Raw genomic sequence first — 22,573 nt, 5'->3', positions numbered from 1 at the left:
CAAGACAAAAAATGGACTTACCCAACTCGAATATATAAGATTTCCACAAAAAACTTCTTTGGGTCCGAAAACAAAAAAAAACTAAAAAAGATGAAATGAGTGTTAAACAAATTAACGAACCACAAAACAGAAGAATACACCAATTGGCCACAAATTTGAATGCACAAAACTTACCAAATCAGGAAAGGATGTTGAAAAAATGAAAAAAATGCGAACGGAAAAACCAAAGAAATGTAGCAAAAACAAACAAAAAAACAACTCTGCAAAATCCTCCAAACGCAACCAACCAAATCCAAACCACTTAACCGACAACACTCCAACAACCCCACCTCGAATCCACACACACCAAGCCATAAATAGTGTTTATTTTCCCGCACAAATTAAGGATGAATCATAGGGACGCACAATCAATGATGCGGCCGCAAACTAAGGACGCATGTATAAATACGTCACGAAATCACATAGAATTTCTGGATGATTTCATGCTGGAAGCAGAGACATGGCTTCAAACCAGGGAAACAATGGTCAAAATTGCGGCGGTAAGGCCTTCATGCATTTTGTGTCAATGATTCTTTTAAAACATAATATTGTGCAAGTTGTGAAGTGGCTAAATCTGCATATTTACCCAAATAGGTGAGGAGGATGACATGGAAGAGACTGCTGGCCCCAGTCAACCCGCCAAAGCTGCCAAAAAAAAAAGGCAGCCACATTTCACAAGCAAGGAGATGGAGGTTTTGATCCAGAAGTGCGTTGACATCCTGCCCCAGGCAGCCAGGAATATGAGCCAAAGCCAGAAGTGGAGAATGTGGGAGGAGGTCGCCGTTGCTGTCAATAGGGTGGGTGATTATGTCCGTCTAGCCCGGGATGTCAAACGGCGGTAAGTAAACACTTTCCCATCCTATAAACAAACCCCATTGTAAAAAAAAGGATAATGGTTCCAAATTCATTCCACAGATGGGCAGACTTCAAATATCGTCTCAAACAAAAACTTGCCGACAGGGCTAGGCATGCAAGGGGGACAGGTGGGGGTCCCACCCCTGTGTCATTGGAGTTGACAGACTTAGAAGAGATGGCACAGGGGTGTGTGCAGGCTGTGGAGGTGTTTGGCGTGTCCAACATGGATACGGACATGCCAGACTTTGCGGCTCCTCATGTTGGCCAAGGTAAGTCTTGTGATGTCACCAACTCAGAAATGCTATTGTGCCAATATGTAGATTCTAATGTGAGTCTTTTCTCCAATTTCCTAACAGAGACAGAGGCGGATGAGTCTGCTCCAGAGGGGAGCCTTGGCCGCAGAATTTCTGCTGACTCTGCAGGGGAGGAACCAGTACATCCGGCTGAGGACCCTGCAGAAGCCAGTCCAGGGCGTGCCCCCTCGCAGGCAGTGGGCCTCCTCACAGAACTCAATTTTAAATCGGATTGCCATACGGAGATTCTGCAGAGGATGGACGCCAGTCTGATACGGGTGGCTGAGGCCCTGGAGCAAAATGCTGCGGCCAACGTGACCATTGGTCAGGCCCTGGCGGAAAATACCAGGGCCAACATCCGCATCGCCGATGCCCTGGAGCAGCTCGTTCGCCAGCACATGGTGGAGCCGACCTCCCTTCCTGCCGGAACATCCGGATCCTCCACCTCTGGCACAACATCAGGCAATCCTCCAAATGTGCCTAGCCCTGTGCCTAGTCCAGAGGCCACAACATCTGCCTCTGGACAGGCCAGCCCGATGGCATCCCGGACCCGGTCTGGCGCCCACCCTCACCCAGCCAAACGGACGAGAAAACGGTGACAGCAATGGCGACTTTTCCCACACTCCTTCTGTGCTTGGCTCATATTCCTTTCTGGTCAAAACTTCCCTCTCCTTTCTTGTGAAATGTTTTTAAATTTTGTATTTACGCTTATGTTAGTAGTTATGTTATATTTTTTTTTGGATCAAATATCTTGGCCACAAAAAAAGGCAATACAATATTAGGCCAATTTGTTTGTGTGTAAACAATAAATTAAAAACAAAACACTGACATTGTATTGTGACATTATTGGACAAATGGGTTACATTTAATCCTGGCCTTAAACGCAAAAACTGACCCTCTTTAAAAAAAAAAAAGGCCTCTTTAAGGAACGTTTAAAAAATCACATAGCGATGCAAATTCCACAGTAAACCAAAAAAAAGGGGAGCTAATTAAAAGATGATGACATTATTGTTACAATAGGCCATAACCACCAAATTGTGGCCAAAATAAAACCCCAAAAATGTACGCTAATTGATTGTGTAATCATGACATTAGCAGCTCTGATTTCCACCTGCGTACGCTTTTGTGCTATCCCAATAAACTGCTTTCCAAACACATACCAAGCCGGATTTCAATCCAACACTAATTACTTTACTGACCAGCCGCGATTAATCGCTGCACCATCGTGGAGTCCCGGGACGGAGGAGAAGGCCATCGCCAATGTGGTCGAGTAATCCTGACCCTAAGCTGTGCGAGCATTTTGAAGGGAAAGCGGATGTTCCAGTGACGTATGAGACGGTCCGAACACATTTGACGTTCGCATCTGCTAATGTATGTACGCCCCAAAAACGCCTCGCCACGCCTGCGTTTTTTCATCTCCACCCCCGTCAACACCCAAAAACGCCCTGTTCTGTCAATCACATTTGACATGTCACTTCCTGTACGCTATTTTAGGAACGAGAGAAAAAAAGCTCGCAATCTGCCGTACGCACATGCGCAGTGTAACACCGACGCATGCACGGTTAGTCAACATCGGAACGCAACGAGCGTACTGTTGTTAACGTGCGGCTCTGAATGAGGGCCATTGACAGAATTTTCATATTTTGGCCTCTATTCACCACCACAATGGCTTTGCAATGAAACAAACAACATGTGCTTTAACTGCAGGTTTTAAATTTAATTTGAGGGTAATTACATCCAAATCAGGTGAACGGTGTAGGAATTACAACGGTTTCTATATGTGCCTCCCACTTTTTAAGGGGCCAAAAGTAATGGGACAAACTAAACAATCCTAAATCTAACCTTCACTTTTTAATACTTTGTTGCAAATCCTTTGCAGGCAATTACAGCCTGAAGTCTGGAACGCATAGACATCACCAGACGCTGTGTTTCATCCCTGGTGATGCTCTGCCAGGCCTCTACTGCAAATGTCTTCAGTTCCTGCTTGTTCTTGGGGCATTTTCCCTTCAGTTTTGTCTTCATCAAGTGAAATACATGCTCAATCGGATTCAGGTCAGGGGATTGACTTGGCCATTGCATAACATTCCACTTTTTAGACTTAAAAAACTCTTTGGTTGCTTTTGCAGTATGCTTCGGGTCATTGTCCATCTGCACTGTGAAGCGCCGTCCAATGAGTTCTGAAGCGTTTGACTGAATATGAGCATATAATATTGCCCGAAACACTTCAGAATTAATTCTGCTGCTTTTGTCAGCAGTCACATCATCAATAAATACAAGGGAACCAGTTCCATTGGCAGCCATACATGCCCACGCCATGACACTACCACCACCATGCTTCACTGATGAGGTGGTATGTTTTGGATCATGAGCAGTTCCTTTCCTTCTCCATACTCTTCTCGTCCCATCACTCTGGTTCAAGTTGATATTTGTCTCATCTGTCCATAGGATGTCGTTCCAGAACTGTAATGGCTTTTTTAGATGTTGTTTGGCAAACTCTAATCTGGTCTTCCTGTTTTTGAGGCTCACCAATGGTTTACATCTTGTGCTGAACCCTCTATATTCACTCTTGTGAAGTCTTCTCCTGATTGTTGACTTTGACACATATACACCTACCTCCTGGAGAGTGTTCTTGATTTGGCCAACTGTTGTGAAGGGGTTTTTCTTCACCAGGGAAATAATTCTTCTGTTATCCACCACAGTTGTTTTCCGTGGTCTTCCGGGTCTTTTGGTGTTGCTGAGCTCTCAGATGCGTTCTTTCTTTTTAAGAATGTTCCAAACAGTTGATTTGGCCACACCTAATGTTTTTGCTATCTCTCTGATGGGTTTGTTTTGATTTTTCAGCCTAATGATGGCTTGCTTCACTGATAGTGGCGCTCTTTGGATCTCATATTGAGAGTCGACAGCAACTGATTCCAAATGCAAATGTCACACCTAGAATCAACTCCAGACCTTTTACCTGCTTAATTGATAATGAAATAACGAGGGAATAGCCTACACCTGTCCATGAAATAGCTTTTGAGTTGATAGTCCCATTACTTTTGGCCCCTTAAAAAGTGGGAGGCACATATAGAAACCGTTGTAATTCCTACACCGTTCACCTGATTTGGATGTAATTAATTACCCTCAAATTAAATCTGAAAGTCTGCAGTTAAAGCACATCTTGTTTGTTTCATTTCAAAGCCATTGTGGTGGTGAATAGAGGCCAAAATATGAAAATTCTGTCAATGTCCCAATATTTATGCACCTGACTGTATATTGGAGCATTGTGCTGTGTGTACGGGCAGTCAGACAACCGCCTGTACACTTGCTGCAGAGGCCACGGGGAAGGGTGCTCGGCATGCCCCCTGGCCAGCGGGACCCGTGGCCAGATGACAGATGATGGTTGTTCAGTGTGTATGAACAACCATCATCTGCAGATATACTGTATTTGTTAGGTGTGTACCCAGCTTAAGATAGAGCAAGTAAATGTGCATCTTGGTAAAACCATCCTGCACTGCAGGTGGGGCAGAAGTAAAATGTACATAGAGAGTTAGATTTAGGAGGGGATGTATCCAAACTGAAATCTAAATTACAGTGTAAAAATAAAGCTGTCCGGCATTTGTGAGCTACATGCAAAAGCAGCAAGTATTTACCCAGCATGCAATTTTTTATGTATTGGTACCCCTTGCATTGCAACATGGTTTGTCCAGGTACAGTTACTTGTTATTTCTTACTCTATTCCAAACCCTAAATCAGGCCCATAGTTCTCTCATGAACTAATAAATGTCAGTTCTTAAATCGTTTACAGCAGAAATCGATGAATTACTTCTGTACAAGTGAAAGATCACAGTACAAGCTTTCCATTGTACAGCGATTTCAAAATTGAGTAAAACGTAGGCCACTAAAGTTTACAGATGTGTCCACATACAACTACCCTCAAATCTCGCAAAGGAGCCCCATTTGGCATGCCACAGACTTTGTGACTAAGCTACGCCATGCGTACCAGCACATTTTTTTTTTACAGATATGTGTTATTCTCATTACTAATGCAACAAAAGTACAATACACAAGTACCCTGGATACTGGCGCTGGCATTACATGCAGCTGCTGTGTATGACTCAGACGCTAACCTGGATAGAAAGGCAAAAACTGAGGACCGAAACAAGTGAGCCGCGCCACGCGTTTAATCTGCAACTCTACACCAATTCCTCTGCGCCAATAATTCTGACCCTAAGTGCCTAGGCCACTACAAATGACTGTGTATCCGTTTGCAATGCGAATAAAATGCTCCATTCAGGAAAAAGTATGACTGTCCGGGAATCGCTATACTTGGCGCAGTTATCTAGGTCTCGCCATGCATCTCACGTCAGTGGAACTGCCATAGACATTAATTGCCTTTAATAGCTCAAATGTCTGAATATATTTTTTATGATGCAATTACTAATGACTATAATATGTGCTACATATTTATGTAATTGTTGCTTAATTAAAGCCACTGTAGGGAGATGTCCAACAGGGCCTTCCAGGTCCCTGCCCGATACTGTTCTTAGCAGTCAGTAAACATGTTAATCCTCTGCCTGCCACAATGTAAATAATTCCTGCTGCTGTATCTGACATATTACATTACAACTGGGCCTGCTAATGCTGCACTAAAAGTGTCTCTTAAATGTGATCTTCCATCACTATGTATATACAAGTACATCCTACCTCAAATATGCTTACGTGGCCAGCTCCTGGGCCAGGATGCTTATCTACAACCCTGGAGATGCTATAATGATGACATTTGTAAGGATCACCTATAGGAAACAACAATTGTTCTGTCTATACACAGCATCTCCTATAAGCTGTATCTGTCTCTTGTACAGAGTGCAATGCGGTACTGTGCCTCGTTAAATGGCAGCTCCTATTATCTCAACAAAATTAGCAGCAGCTACAAACAGTTTCTGTATTTCGTATAATGTATCTGCACTAGGAGGCTACAAAAATGGCTGTCGGGTATTTAGGATGAAATTGATACACTGATAAAATCTGCATGTGGAAGAAATTATACTGGTTATGTTTATGTACTTGGCAAAAAAAAACCTTAATTGTCTATAGATTAGATATAGATGCTTACAGTGGTTTAATGCTGGGTTAAATTGAGGGCATAGCTTGGGGAATCTGTTCGAATAGTACAGTTTAGGATTTGAAACACTGAGTTCACAGGACATCTTTCAAGCAGTGTAAAATGTCTGTAGGTGACATGGCGTAATTAGCTCCTGACGTTACCTGTTTACCTGACCAACTGCCAGAGTTATTTTACAGTAAACTTTGGTTACAGTAATGTAACAGAAATGCAAATGTGTATATTCCAGTCACTAAACTACCCCATTATCAATGTCCCTTGAAATATTAGCCAATGTAAAAATCCGTATCCTGCCAAATCTTAAAAAAAAAGAAAGAAATATGATTGCAATATGCTGTGTCTTCAATGCACAGAGGTGCAGGTTTTTCAGTGTATATCTATCTATCTATCTATCTATCTATCTATCTATCTATCTATCTATCTAATTTATCTATATATATACATACATACACATATGTATATATGTGTGTATATATATATATGTATATCCAACTGTGACCCGGCACTCACCAGTCCTTTCAGCTGTAAATGGCTCCGGTGCCTTCCAAAGGGGTAAGGTTTCCCCAAATGCATATGCAAACAAGAAATGAATGAAGGTGGCACTCAGAGGATTCAATATAAGGTAAATCAGCGCTGATATGTTGTCACATTAAAGCTACTCCGCAGTGGGTGCTTGATTTACCTTATATTGAAGCCTCTGAGTGCCACCCTCATTCATTTCTTGTTTGTATATATATATATATATATATATATATATATATGGACTAAAGGTGCTTGCTACATTTGTTTATTAAATGTGTATCACATGTCATATATATTGAAGCCAAGACCCTAACCTGCGTTGTTTTTTTTCTTCTTTTTTTTAAATATGTGAATTATCTAGGTAAGTGGGTATTTATAAAGAACAATACAGATGACTTTGTGTGTGTGTGACTGTGCATATATATATATATATATATATATATATATATATATATCTCGTTGGCAAATGTTTTTGTACAGGTGTTCATGAATCCAGGATGACTTCTAGAACCCTTAATGCAGACTTTCTTTTTTCTTGTTATTCAGCAGTGCACATTAATGACACTGAGGCACTGTGATTCCTAAATCTCATCAGCAGTGATTTTATCACTAAAATTGGTGTAGAAGTACAATGTAAGTACATTGTATATATACTGTACATTGTAATGCTGCTGGTATACTGTTTGCATGTCTGAGCAACTTTTCAGGATAAAGCCACTACTGGAAGCTCATTTGTTCCAGATTAATTTGTAGAGGGGATCACTTACATATGAGATACAGGCTATATAGCACAATTAGTATAAACACTAGTATAGCTTCATAATAACACAGCAAAATGGTTTTAATTAGAAAAATATTTCAACCAACCATAACATGCAAGTAATGTGCTATAATATCTTCTCAGTGGCTGGAGAATATATACATTTACACTTTGACACTGATTCAATAAACAAAGACAATGACATGGAATCTCTGTACAGCTCCACAATAGTGAAAGTATATGTGATTTCTAAAGAACTGAGTACATGGGAAATATATATATATATATATATATATATATATATATATATATAACTCTCAACAGCACTTCTAATAAATAACAGGCACAGTCTGATATACAGTAAATATATATATATACTCAAATATATATATATATATATATATATATATATATATAATTAATCTATCTTAAAACCAGCAGAGAAAGCTTTGCTGAATGTCCTTGATGAATATTGATGCAATTATATCACAATAGGCTATTTTTTACAGCTCATATTTACTGAGGCTTATACAGCTATTAAGATTATGTGTATTATTATTATATTTTATTTATCTACAGTATATGTAAGAACGGACTAATACATACAGTATTTAAATTTACACAGATACATAATTATACTGTGCAGTTAACATAATTATATAGAGAAGATAAAAGAGAAGAGGGCCCTGGTCATATGCATAAGGGGAAACATGGTATTAATTATATGGGTGAAAACATGAACATACTAGATCTCACCTATATACTAATTATTCTTTAATATAGAAAGAAAGAAAGAAAGAAAGAAAATTAAATTAGTGTAACTATTACCATTACCAGGTATGATCTAAAAAACCCAGCTCATACTGATTATGGCACTGGTATATCCCTACAATTATTATTGATTGTTTATAAAGTCCATACATATTACACATTGCTGTACATATAACAATTGTATGACAACTGCGTCTGAAGTTTTGTAAGTGTATGTACTGAGATGATCCTGGGCATGAAAACAAAGCTGGATCTCTCATCTATCAATTATAATGCCCTAGCTCCAGTTTACAAATACTGTTATAGCAATATGTGTCTTACATTGTCTAACTCTAAATCGTGCCCTCATGACCCTACCATAAGATCTGTATTATTATTACAGGCAAATAAATGTAAATTATTAAATAGCCAATTATCATTATGCAATTGATTCTAAACGTTTATTACTGTTACACAACTACTGTAGTGTATAGCAACCATACATGTAAGTATTTGTGCCTCTGGATATTTTTAAATAATATTGCATGTTATTATTATTATTACACATGTTTTCTGCAGTCCCAGCCCCCAGTGGAGCTCACAAGCTATGGTCCCTACCATAAATACACACATAAGGTCACGGGGATAATGGAATATGTAAGCTCTGCACAGTTAGGGTCTTGGTGGGAGTTGAACCCAGGACCTCAGTGCTCTGAGGCAGTAATACTATCCACTATGCCAACCATGCTACCCCACATAAAACAACTACTATACAAGACAGACAAAATAAATGCAGATGTAATAACTATCCACAATCTATAAATAATCCTTATATATTGCACCATTGAACCTTTATAAATGTCATCAGATATCTATATTGTGTAGTATTGATTACTTGAGGAAGAATGAATTATCCGCATTACTGGCTCTGCAGCCGTCCTGCCCAATCAGGTGTGGAGAGAGATCACAATCTAGATCTCCCCCTCCCCCTGTTTATCACTCTTTGGGCACGTGACAGGCAAAAACTGAAATCCGCTGATCTGGCAAAAAATGAAGACTTTGGTAAATACCCCTCCAATCCGTCAAATATATCATTGATGTACTTATTTATTTTTGCCACTACGAACCATTTAGTTAAATACCATTTTGCAACAAAATGAAACTCCACGCTCATATATATCCTAAGAGGACATAACAGTGACTTAATACACAAGTGCCAAGAGTCGTGGTTATCTTACTTTGCATTGTAGGACTGTGCCCTCACCCTCCGGGCACAGGTCAGACTCACCTGGCTGTACTTCACCTCCTGCTCCAGGGAGCCCTTCTCCAGTCCATTCATCATGTGTTGGGTGGAGGCGAAGCTGCTTCTGCTGAGGCTGCTCCACTCCTCTATTTTGGGGCTGTGGTAGGGTGATGTGTCTGTGGGGACAGGCAAGCGTTACTATGGCGTTTATCAGGAGATGGGGTAAGAGGTGAGGCAGTGAGAGTCTGTTCTGATTATTATTATTATTATTATTATTATTATTATTATTATTTTTATGTTTATAATAATAATAATAATAATAATAATAATAATAATAATAATAATAATAAATCATGTTTCTTCTTCTCCCCACGCCCCGACCTATACTACTTGCAGCCATGTGAAACACTTGTAGTTCTTTATCTCACAGTGTAGGGATAGCAATAACTCAACTCACGCCTGGAGCCTAAATTATTATACCTGACATCTACAATGTAAAAGCAGCTAATGAGAGTACAGGACATACAGATACACGCTTTATGTAAATTATACTTCTGACTAATGTATTGTTTATGTTATAATCTACTCCACAATGTGGAAGGTTAAAAGTTCTTACCGTGCTCCACTACTGTATAGTGCTGCTAATTGTATGCAAATTACTGTGCTCAGAATCCATATATCGATATCATATGATTTGTAATCACAAGCTGTATAGGCCATCTTGCATATATTATACCAAGGTATGATAGGTTAAATACTATGTATTAGGTTAGATTAATGTTCCTATTTTTCCAGGTTTATATTTTACATCCTAAGCCAACATCTAAATGGAAACATATCATATAACCATTTAAAATTGTAATAAACACGACTTTATTAATCACCTACCTACAAAAATCGTTTTGTTGATTCCTTACATTATAAATTTAATATTCACTGAATAAACCTCTGAAGAATATTTGCAACGTCTATATACATGAAGTCTGTGGAGAGAGTCTATTGCCATTAAGGTACGGATGTAATAATAATAATAATGATTTAGATTATTGACTATGGAGAGTATACATGGTAAGTAATATTACTGTAAAGAAGTGGTTTAGCAGGCTCTCGTTTCATCCCTCCCTAGTTTTTACCCCAGATATAATTACAGGCTCTGAAATCAGGTTATTAAAATATTGCGGTTACTGTAACACTTAACAAGAGTGTATATCTTGGCTTCCTGTGCACTGTCCTGGGTGCCTACTCTCCCCAATGTGTGAATTTCACAGATCCAAATAAAATGGAAGTTAGTGTTGAGGCATTCAGTAAAAATGTTGATGTGGGCATTTTGCTGCGATTTAGGATAAATAGTGAGACCTGCAATACGGGAAGGAAAAATTACTTGTCAGGTAGAAAAAATGACACGGTACAAAAATTACCCAAGCCATTAATCACAGGGGTAATTAATCACAACCTGTTTTTGACAGCATGTAGTTAGAGGAGAGAATTAATTAATGCACATCTTTTAACCTTCTGTTGAATAGAATTTTTTATTTTTTTTTGCAAGAAAAATAGTCTGCACCCCCCTGGATTTTACAGGAGAAAGTTGAGTCTGTGTTTAAAGTAAGGGTTACAAAAATGGAAAATACTTAACATTCCAGAATTTGTCAGAAATGTTTATTTTACAGTGAGGTAAAAACTTTCCAAAGTTCTTCTCACAATAGATCAGTAGTGCGTCCAGATGGCAGTGATGGCAGAGATGAGGTGTGGAAAAATAGTATAGCAGAACTAACATCTACAGGTCCCCAGGAAGGTCTAAAAGTGAATGGGCAGCCAACGAATTGGGTATAATGATCTTCATGATTATTGAATTCTAATTTAAAACCAAACGGGGTGTGGTATATAAACTGGGTATGTGTAACTCATGTTGTGTCCTTGAATAGGACCGAAGGGTAGATTTGTGTTGTCGATGATGTCTAAATAAAGTGATATTTAAACCCACAAATCCTTCATTCTTGCTATGTTTGGGGACTAAAATTTTAGATTAAACTGTCTTGCACCCCAGCAATTAATCAATCTACTACGTGAGTGTGGACCTACTAGTAATGTATATATATATATATATATATATATATATAATAAACACCTTTTGATTTAAACTGCAATGCATCAAGCTCATTATAGAGCAGTTTTTTCTCTATTAGCTCCCGGTATATTATATTATTTTGCCATTTATAGAAACATGAAATAACATTATAATGTCCAATAATAACATGTTAGTTATTAACCACAGATCTGTATCCTACATACACTTTATATTTGTCTAAATGCAATATACTGTATATATCGTAATGCATATATATATATGTGTGTGTTTGTGTGTATATATATATATATATATATATATATATGATTTATCGTATTTTCTATTTTAAATTACATAAGAAGCATTTTACAAGTGAACCCTAGGTGTACTGTATGACAGGTTTCTCCCCCGGGTTCCCTCCTGCAGACTTTGCTATTACAGCCAGCTCACACTTTCCCTGCTAGAGAGGTGTCCCCGTGTCAGGGGCGAGGGGGTGCCACCAATAAATTAGCAATTGGGTTACAAAGAAAACTGCTAATGGCCTCTGCAATCCCGGCCAGGCTCCCATACACAGCTCAGGAATCTTTCCTCCCAAACTGAGACATAAAGGAACAAATCCAGACAGTTCCCTCGGAGGCCTGACTGCCAATGTGGTGTTAATAAAAGAGGAAACCATTAGGGGAATCTACAAACATTCCCAATTTGTAATCTAATTCTCCAATGTTAGGTTATTTTTTTAAACATAAATTCAGGAAATGGTGATCTCTGTCTGTTCTGAGAACTCTCTGTCTTTCTAGAAAAGTATATACCAATGTAAACAGGACTTTCTCTAATTAAGTCATTAATAAGGGCTAGCTAATTTAAAGAGGGTTGGAAGAGAGAGAGAGAGGGTTTTGTTATGAAGATTTTTAAGAAGGGGCATATGGTTTGGTTATAGAGGGTTGTCAGTGAGGGACACTTTTAAAGATAGAAAATAAGAGTTCCTATCCATTGCATGGATTAGGAAGGAAGAAAATAAGCAGAAAATGAGTCTCTAGGTGAATAGCAAATCTCTTCTCCTGTTCAGATTATGCCCAGAGGTTGTACTTTGTGCCTAGAATGAAACCAATTATCTGACATCTGAACTTCCTGTCTGGGTGAATTTAGTCTGATTGCACATACTGGAGAAGTGAAACTTTTCCTGCATTTCCAGCAGGCATTATGCTGATGACAAATTCCTCCTCTTAGTAAAAGTTACATGTCTTTTCTCCGGTGTTCCTTACCCCCTCATGTCTATTACACATCATCTCCCTTACAGAAAGTTTTCCTAGCACGTCTGGAAGTATTATGGAGAGGGCCATAAATTGTACCACCTGAAAGGGCTGCTGGTTACCAGGCAGGAGATCACTGGGAGACTGACAGCTCCAGTTCTCACAGGCGATGCAACATTCTAATGGTGTTTTATCGCCAAGCCTTTATTCATTGGATTTTATTAATGTTGATATAAAGAAATAATTGCTCAATGTCTGCAAATATAATTTACTGTTGTGACACAAAGCATGTCAGTCGTATGCATGATACAGTATACATGATAATTTGCGTTGCTTATTTAACTACGGGCACGTTCAAGAATATTAACCCACTTTATTATATATGAATGTATATATTTAAAATTCCCTTATGCTACTAAGGATAAATATACTCTTACGACACTATTCTTACTATCGTAAGATTGTGTGTATATATATATATATATATATATATATATATATATGTGTGTGAGTATATATATATATATATAGTAGTAATAAAAGTCTGCAGCTAAAATATTTGTGAAAAGTAACATCACAGACTAGATGTCATTATTTTTTTTTAGCTGTTATATCGTTTAAAAATAGAATATTATATGAGAACTACAACACAAGGTAATAATGACCACTGTGTGAATTAAAGTGTGTGATTTCAGTAGTTCCCTTTGAAGATCCTCTCGTCTCGGTTCAACCCTTATAACTATAAAATGAAAGTCTAGCTGGGAGTGATCTCTCAGGCCTCTTCTACAAAATATGGTATAAATCTTTTATTAGAATTACATAGGTAATATTCTGACATATTATAGTAACATAGATTATTATAATTACTACATAGATTATATTCAGATTATTTTAGAATTGATTCAGAATTTTTTTTGTCAGATTCTATATTATTATAGAGTATAATTACTTAGACGTTTAGGAAATAAAGTGAGATTATCGCATACAGTATTATCCATCCGTATGTATGAACTACGTGGAGAACACCTAAAATGAAAATGTGCTAGTATGACAATCTGAATATATACATATATATATATATATATGTATATATATATATATATATATATATATATATATATATATATATATATACATACATACATACATACACCGGTCTGTCCCGTCTTTCGTATTACTGTTTTCCAATGCACATATTCGGTCAGCCATAGAGGATGGTCTTGTAGTACTATATGGTTCTGCATGTGGAATCCTTACCTTGGTCTGTGATGGACCTAATTCCCAGTATATCTGTGACAGAGTGTGAGGAGGGCCAGGTCCTGGGCATGGCCATGGTGCAGGGTATAGAGGACATGCCAGGGGGTGTGGGCACCTTGCCCCCTGCAGCCATAGGATTGGGATAGGAGTAAATGTGGTTGTATTGAAGTGCAGAGGCGGCTGTAGAGTGATGGTGCTGTTTGTGGGTGTCATAATGACTTTGCTGGGACAGATTTCCAATCTTATTTCGGAGAATCCTGCTGATAGAGCTGACGGAGGGCACATTGTATTTGTCACACACCCCATCTGCCAGCAGCCTGTCCCTGATCTCCCAGGCAAAGATACCAGGGTCCCTCTGTTTGTAGGTCCTGATGTGTTTGACCACCGTCGGGGTGGTTACTCGGGGTTTGCTGCCACCAATGGCTCCTGGCAGGATGGATCCAGTCTCATTATAACGAGCCAGTATTTTGCTGACACATCCATGGGACACTCTCAGCTGCCTACTGATGTCACAGGGCCTGATCCCAAGCTGGGCCAGCTCCACAATCCGCAGCCTAATCGCATTGGGTAGGGGTCTCCCGTTCACAAACACCCCTCCTAGCTGGTTGACTTCCCCAAATGCAGGTTCTGTGGAAAGATATATAACAATGAATTAGTCGGGGTCTGCCCGGCTTAGTTTCCGAATCCCCCCAGCTTCAGCTCTGTGTACTGTATTCTGCATTCGGATCACATAAAGTATTTACAATAAGGAAATGATTTTCTTCATCTGTGTTAAACCTCCAGTCACAACCAATCCTGAATGTAGGCAGATTAGTCTCACACAGTTAGGAGACGCGATCTGCCTGCAATATATATATATATATATATATATATATATATATATATATATTACACACACACGCACACATATATACACGCACAGCATACAGATACATGCAGTATATGGTCACCAAGAAGTGCCAGTCGGCGGGCACCTTCATGGCAGTGAAGGGGTTAAAGTCACAAGCGTTATCTGTAGGCGATGCTCAGTAATCCGTGTCGCTGCATCCATTTATCGTTGCAAAGCAACATTTCCAGTGACTCTTTTCAATTGCATTCCTAATGATGCCGTCAGTTATTAGATTGCGTGGCTGCGTTAATGATCCCTAACGCGCTGGCCGCAGGATCCTGTCAGTAGTAGAGATAGGGCATACATTCATACAGGGAGAGAGCTCCTACATGACAGCTCTATGGGTGAGGACCCCCCCATCTGCCCCACTTACCCATTGCTGTACCCAGCTGTAGCACCTGGCTGGAGCAGGTCAGACCAGTCTGCTGGAGCAGGGACCCGGGAATCAAGGTGAATAAGCACCTTCCCCTCTTGGTGCAACAGTCTCACTTCTGTATTTCCCTCTAATAGTAACGTGGGCTGGGCAGGCAGGGCCTGGCTGTCATGCTGGCTGGTCACACCTACAGGGGCTGTCTGCAGAAATGTAAAGTAATGCAATTGGGCGTCTGCAATCTGCTGGCTACCCCAATGCTCTGCACTCATCCCTTCCAGCACCTGGCTTACTGATTACAGGAGGGGAAATGGATATGTACCCTCTGATATGCGGTAAGTCTCAAAAACATTGGAAATAATGTTCTGGATTAACAGGATTGGGCAGGTAATTCTCCTTGTAATCATGACCATGCCACAAAGTGCTGGCACATCATAGGAAGCCACCAACACCAACCAATGTAATATTACAGTGGTGACAGAAAGCAGCGTGCATCATTATGTATGTATGTATGTATGTATGTATGTATGTATGTATGTATGTATGTGTGCTCATTCACTATGGCTAATAGCTGACTACATCATTCCCAGTAATAAGACAGCAAGAATATAGATGCTACGTTGCACACCAAATTATATTGAAAAAAATAATAGATATACAGTATTTGTTAAAACATCGGTCGAATCCTACATGTTTAGGATAATATATATATATATACACACACACACACACATATACAGTATATATATATATATATATATACACAAACACAAACATATATATATATACACACACATATACAGTATATATATATATATATATATATATACACACAAACATAAACATATATATATATATATATACACACACACACACATATACAGTATATATATATACACACAAACATATATTTATATATATATATATATATATATGTACACAGTATACACACACACTCACATATACACACACACATCTGAATATATATATATATATATATATATATATATATATACTCACACACATATTAAGGTTCATTTAAATATGTTCTGCAGCCAAACTCTCTCTCTCTCTATTTATCGATGGTGTTGAATTAAATCCCCATATAATTGTCAGCATAATAGCAGGACAATATCAGGACTTCAGTATATAGAGGTAATGAGGATTATATATATGGTCAACAGGGCACAGTTCTTGTTATTTATGCATCATATAATACACCCATGCTATACAAAGAGAGCATTCTGTGTGTAAAATATGTAATGATGCTGTAGCCTGGCTCTACATCCATCCACAGGATGGTGTAAAACTCTGAACTAATGTTCCAGCATCCAGCACCGAGCACAGATCCTCCCAGCACACAAAGGGTCTTTGCGGGTTGGGGGAAACTGAAGAGCTGGAACGCACACACTTAATTCCAACCTATGTGGTATGGAAGAGATTCCCCGTACTGTTTATACATGTTGGGAATTTCTGTGTCTGATTATTGGGAGGGAAATGAATTTAGTTACTGTTTGTTGCAGAAGATGAGGACATATGGGTAATTGTCATATGTTCTGTTTCCCATTTCCAGAAGATATACATCATTAGAAAGCAATAATTGGGGGATAACATATTCATTTCATGGGCTGAATATCACCTGACTGGGGAAGGAAATGGGAGCATTGCATTTAATGAGGAAACGATCTTATTGCCTTTTGTCATTATATAGAAACATATTCTCATATAATAGCTGTATGTATACAATGCATCTATTTAAATATGTATATGATCTACCCACTTTGTACCTATAATATAATCTTTATATCTAAATAAAATATCCTTTGTCAATCTGTCTGAATATTGTCTATCTATGAGATATGTGGAATCTCTCTCTCTCTCTCTCTCTCTCTCTCTCTCTCCCTCATCTATCTATCTATCTATCTATCTATCTATCTATCTATCTATCTATCTATCTATCTATCTATCTATCTATCTATCTATCTATCTATCTATCTATCTACCTATCTACCTGTATTATCTATCTATCTATCTATCTATCTATCTATCTATCTATCTATCTATCTATCTATCTATCTATCTATCTGTACCCTGTGAATGGGACACACATTGTAAGACAGCTAATTAATTACTTGCAAGAATAAAGTAATCTTCCCCAGGGCACTTGGCCAGAAAGTAAGGGGGTAAAAACACACAACCCGATTTGGGGCAAATAATCTACCTATCGAATGTCTCTCTCTCTCTCTCTCTCTCTGTCTATACTATATATATATATATATATATATATATATATATATGATATATTGCTACATCCAAATGCAGCCCACGTCCCTTGTGTGTGTGAGTTTGTTTCCTATCCTCTGTCCCCTGCACATACAGTATTCTCTCTGTGTGTTCCTGTCGGATAGGGCTGGCTGTCTGTGCTCGGGGTCTCAAGTGATTTGGAACCTAATGTTCATCAGCAGAGAACGTGCTCAGCATGAAGCTGCTGAGTGTGGCCGGACAGCAGAGGTCACGTCCACAGTGACACGAGTGAGCAGTGTGTATTTGTACTGTATGTGGGTTAGGAGTATACACATATACACCAGTCCCATGGAGGCTGCCACCCCTGGCCTGGCATAAGGATTCATTCCAGGCATAGGCTCCTTAGTGATTAGCATACGCCCTGTAACAGCATATTGTACACACAGAGAATGAGGTCCCATTGGGTAATTAGTATAATTGTTGTTGGTCTTGCAGGGTAATTAGCGGGTTGAAGGTCTGCTAGTCTATACTGCAACACAACCGGAGAGCAAAGGGCAATTAGGAAACATTATACAAACAAATATTACTATAGCACAACAGTAACATTATACAAACAAATATTACTATAGCACAACAGTAACATTATACAAGCAAATATTACTATAGCACAACAGTAACACAGTAGACACTTCCTAATACCTGGTTTTATAAGTGTACTAGATTCAATGTCTCTAATTATGTTAATAAGAAAAAAAAATCTTATTCATGAATAGAAAGATGGGCCTGCACACTGTCCATTCAGTACATATTACTAGGCGATTTATGCTGTAAGCGAGGATATAGCACATTGCTGGCTGTATTGGTAAATAAATAATTACATACCCATATAAACATATATTTCACGTTGTTATCACAGTAGATGTTTTACATTACAATATTGTGAGTTTTGACCAATGTTACTTTATTATTTAACAGTTGTGGAGTACGTGATGTATGTATGTATCTTACATACAGGCAGTGATATACAAGGTTTGTACTTGTGCATTGCACCAAATGCCCAAATTCCGAAATTACTCTATATAGCATGCATACACCACCTACTGCACCAGTATCAGATATATATATATATATATATTATGATGAGACTTGTAAAGTGATTGACAAAGCTTTTCAAATTAAAAGTGATACTGTACAATGTTAATATACATACATAGAAGAGTTTCTCAGATTGGTGAAATTCCCACTATATACGATTTAGGGGGTAAAATTCACACTACTGTATGTAAGACTTAGGGTGCAAAATAATAATAAAAAAAATAATTCTGTATAATTTTTTCTAAGTTTTATATATATATATATATATATATATATATTTGACAGACCTAGAAAAAAAACAGTTGTGGGGGACTGATAATTTCTTACAGGATCAGAATTATATTAATTACATTAGGATTAATCGTCAAATGTACCTGAGTATTTTTATCCTTGTAAGACAATCATATTTTATTTGAAATTGCGACGTCTGTCTCTAGTGGCATATTTACTAAAGTGCGGGTTTTTATAAGTGCAGATGTTGATTCTTCTCATCGTTTATCTTACACCTTCTAGAAGATAATAGCTAAATCTGATCGATAGCTATGGGCAACATCTCCACTTCTAACTTCTAAAAACCCGCACTTTAGTAAATAGACCCTGCCTGTGAAAGTTTGGAGCCAAAATACGTGCGTGCGTTATTATTCCAATAAGTTTCATGTAAAAATCTGACATTATAACAATTGATGCCTACCAAAAGCAGCGCACTACACTAGTAAATAAGTAATGTTAAAAATTTTTACATTTTCCCTTATAATTCAGATACAGTAGACAATATATAAATAAATGTAATCTATATTAGACTGTTCCAATTGACAGTGGGGTTTTTGTTGAATAAAAATGCTGTAATCTCTCAAACTGTCATATCTATATTTATGTATTTTATTTTTTATCGCATCATATGTTTGTTATGCACGTATCTACCTTATACAATAAAGCCCGAATCTAAAAGATATTTTACAAGTTACTGTATTTGATGTAATATTATTTATTAATGTATAAACAGAGTTTTTTATAGTGTCGTTTTTTTGTTTAGTTTTTAATGGCTATTTAGTACTGTTGTTCCCATAAATATTTTTTAATTAATACGGACACCAGTTAACGAGATGCAAAATATCTTATATTACTTTTAATGTACATCTATAAATGTTGAATTAATAAAGTCAGCAATTCACAAAAACTAGCCAGCGCCATCAATTTATGAATTATTTTTTATACTCATTTATTATGTTATTTATACATTTTTCCTGTAATTCTATGTTATGGGATAATGATGGACCGTTTATTAAACGTTCTGCAAAACTGGTATTTCAATTAAATTAATCCTGAATGACTTTGAATCAAAAACACAGTACTGCACATTTTTGCAATAAATCTCTAAAATATTTAACAAATACAAATTTATTTTGCAACCCCCGGGAATGACCAGCGAGATATAATACCGATAACACCCTATGGATGCTCATTAATGTTGTTTGAGGAATGCAAGTAAAGGAAACATTACCAAGACATGTCCCCGATTTATATGTATTACTGTAATTTCACACAGTCTTCTACTTCCACGGATGCGACCACACTGGATCATTCCCTGCAGTGACCATCTCGCCTAGTGGAGCTGTGACGGGACTCTGCGTGACATCCATCTCCCAGAGCCAACAGACAGCCACATGCTGGGACCCTGAAATATAAGATCAACCAGGACGTTGCAAATTTCTAGATATAGCTGCCATGACTATGTACAAAGAGAGTTTAGGATGATTAATATTATTATATATAAAATTGCATATCTCTCTTTCTCACACCTATAAATAACCTCTCAACGTGCCGTTGAATTGTCAGCCTTGTGGGCCACTCTTTGGCAGAACAGTGTATTGTGAAATGTATTGGTAAAAGGCGAGCCTGTGGTTTTGTTCCGTTTGTGAACTGTATAATCGTCCTTGCTTTGTAAATATCATGCAAATCGAAGTCTAATGTAATAGATAAAATGGTACAAATGAATATAGTGGAATACTTCTAATACATAGACTATACATGCTGCAATCTATTTCGTGTCTTCCAGCATAGAATGAGCTTTGTTCATTAAAACAATATCTACACTAAGCACAAGCTCTAATATTCGTGGCTGAAGATTTATTATAGGATGTGATGTTCCTGAATTATAAATATTCCTACTGCATACACCAGAAATGGACCTCATAATCAGCGCATCCAGTTGTGTATATCATGGAAAAAGAAAACATCTGGGGACATAATTACATTTATACTCTCATATGCCCTGTGTAATGCTTTCTAACTGTTTATTTACATGAGGTATAAATGCATAAACCACACATCATGCGGTCTAATGTCTGCTATAGGTCATGGAGGCATCCTATAGTTCTCCAGCTGCAGTGGAATTGCTCATTCTAACTGCGACCTGTAGTTCTACTGCAACAGGATAATTACACATTGTTCATCTCAGCTATGAGTTACACTATGCAGTTGTTCTATAATATCCATTGTCAAATACTATAGCATTGTTCTACAGTACTTACTGCTGGATTATTGTACATGTACAGTTATTCACCAACAGGGTTAATGCCTGAAGTGTAACAATTTATACTACTGCATAATAATATTAAGAATTTCAAAATCATTACAATCTAAAACTGCACTTCTCTGGGACAAGAGGAAACAACCTTAAACTGCATTGTAGCAGAATAGTGTTTTTTCCCTATGATACAATTGCTGTGACCACTCTACAATACATGGAAAAAGTAACTTAAACAAGGAGAAAAAAGAAACAACAACATAAAACAAAATTGAAAAAAATCACTGTAAGATGATTAAAGCTCCTTAGGGTTAAATATTCAATGAAACAACATACCTAGATTTTATGCTGTCATGTAATCCATCATTTGCTATAGGGATATTTATAATATTGCATAACTGCATCAATGATACAGTACATACCACAAATACCCTAGAAATGTACATACATGACAGTTTCCTGTACTAGTGTGAAAGGAATACAGTGTAGATGGGCTAGCTGTATGACAATGGAACTTATAGGAGTGATTTCCTACAAAAGTTCAGTACAGTATAGTATTGCTAATGTTACAAAATGCAGATGGCTGGACTATTATCCAGGACAGAGGTTCTTCTTTGCATTTTCCTTATTAAATTGTTTAGCACTGCACCACACAGTGGCTATAGGAGAAGGTACAATACAAGGCTCATATCTGGGTACATGACAAGAAACAGCAAATATTAGCTTTTTTCTTATTGGTTTTTGGGGTAACAGATTTCCTGGTAAGAGATCCAATAGCTCTGTTGTACACGCTATAGGACTGCTTATGTTGCATACAGTATATATAACTGTGCTGATGTGAATTTTCATGGAAAGTCTATCATATATAAATAGTTTACTTGCTGGAGCAAATTATCTTTATATATTTCTGCTTTTATTAGCTCTAGCTCTCAGCAGACTGAATGCATTTGCATTACTATTAAAATTTGTACATTTTGTTTAATTATGTTAAGTCTAATTAAATTTATTTATTATTTATTAACAGTTACTTATATAGCGCAACCGTAGCACTGTTATTTTTTTCTGCTTACTTATTGCCTTACATACTTATCTACTTACTTATGTATTTTGTTTTAAATATTTTTATTTCTTTAAAATTACTGTAGGGAAGATATTTTTTGTTAAATATCTACATGTGTTTTAGTTTAATAGCTATTTTATATTCCATTAGCTACAATTGACTCTTTCTGACAACAGACCTAGTAAGTTAGCAGCAGTAGTACACAGTGAACATGTATATGTTTCCTCCAGCAGTATTGTGGAAAAGACAA

General features: G+C 37.6%; 1 protein-coding gene across 1 annotated transcript in view; it reads right to left on the bottom strand.

The window, feature by feature from the left end:
- Positions 1–15,482, bottom strand: part of PAX9 (paired box 9) — a 56,455-nt gene extending 40,973 nt beyond the window's left edge. Inside the window, exons 1-3 of the mRNA XM_088471284.1 lie at positions 15,401–15,482; positions 14,139–14,765; positions 9,612–9,742 (exon numbers count right to left, since the gene is read on the bottom strand). Coding sequence (XP_088327410.1) covers positions 9,612–9,742; positions 14,139–14,765; positions 15,401–15,404 — 762 coding nt within the window. The 5' untranslated portion in view covers positions 15,405–15,482. The remainder of the gene's footprint in view (positions 1–9,611; positions 9,743–14,138; positions 14,766–15,400) is intronic.
- Between the last annotated feature and the right edge of the window lie 7,091 nt (positions 15,483–22,573).

The sequence above is a fragment of the Taudactylus pleione genome, unplaced genomic scaffold, assembly GCF_031769625.1.
Source record: "Taudactylus pleione unplaced genomic scaffold, aTauple2 ptg000113l, whole genome shotgun sequence".
Classification (NCBI taxonomy): Eukaryota; Metazoa; Chordata; class Amphibia; order Anura; family Myobatrachidae; genus Taudactylus; species Taudactylus pleione.
This window is presented reverse-complemented; position numbering and strand designations above follow the sequence as displayed.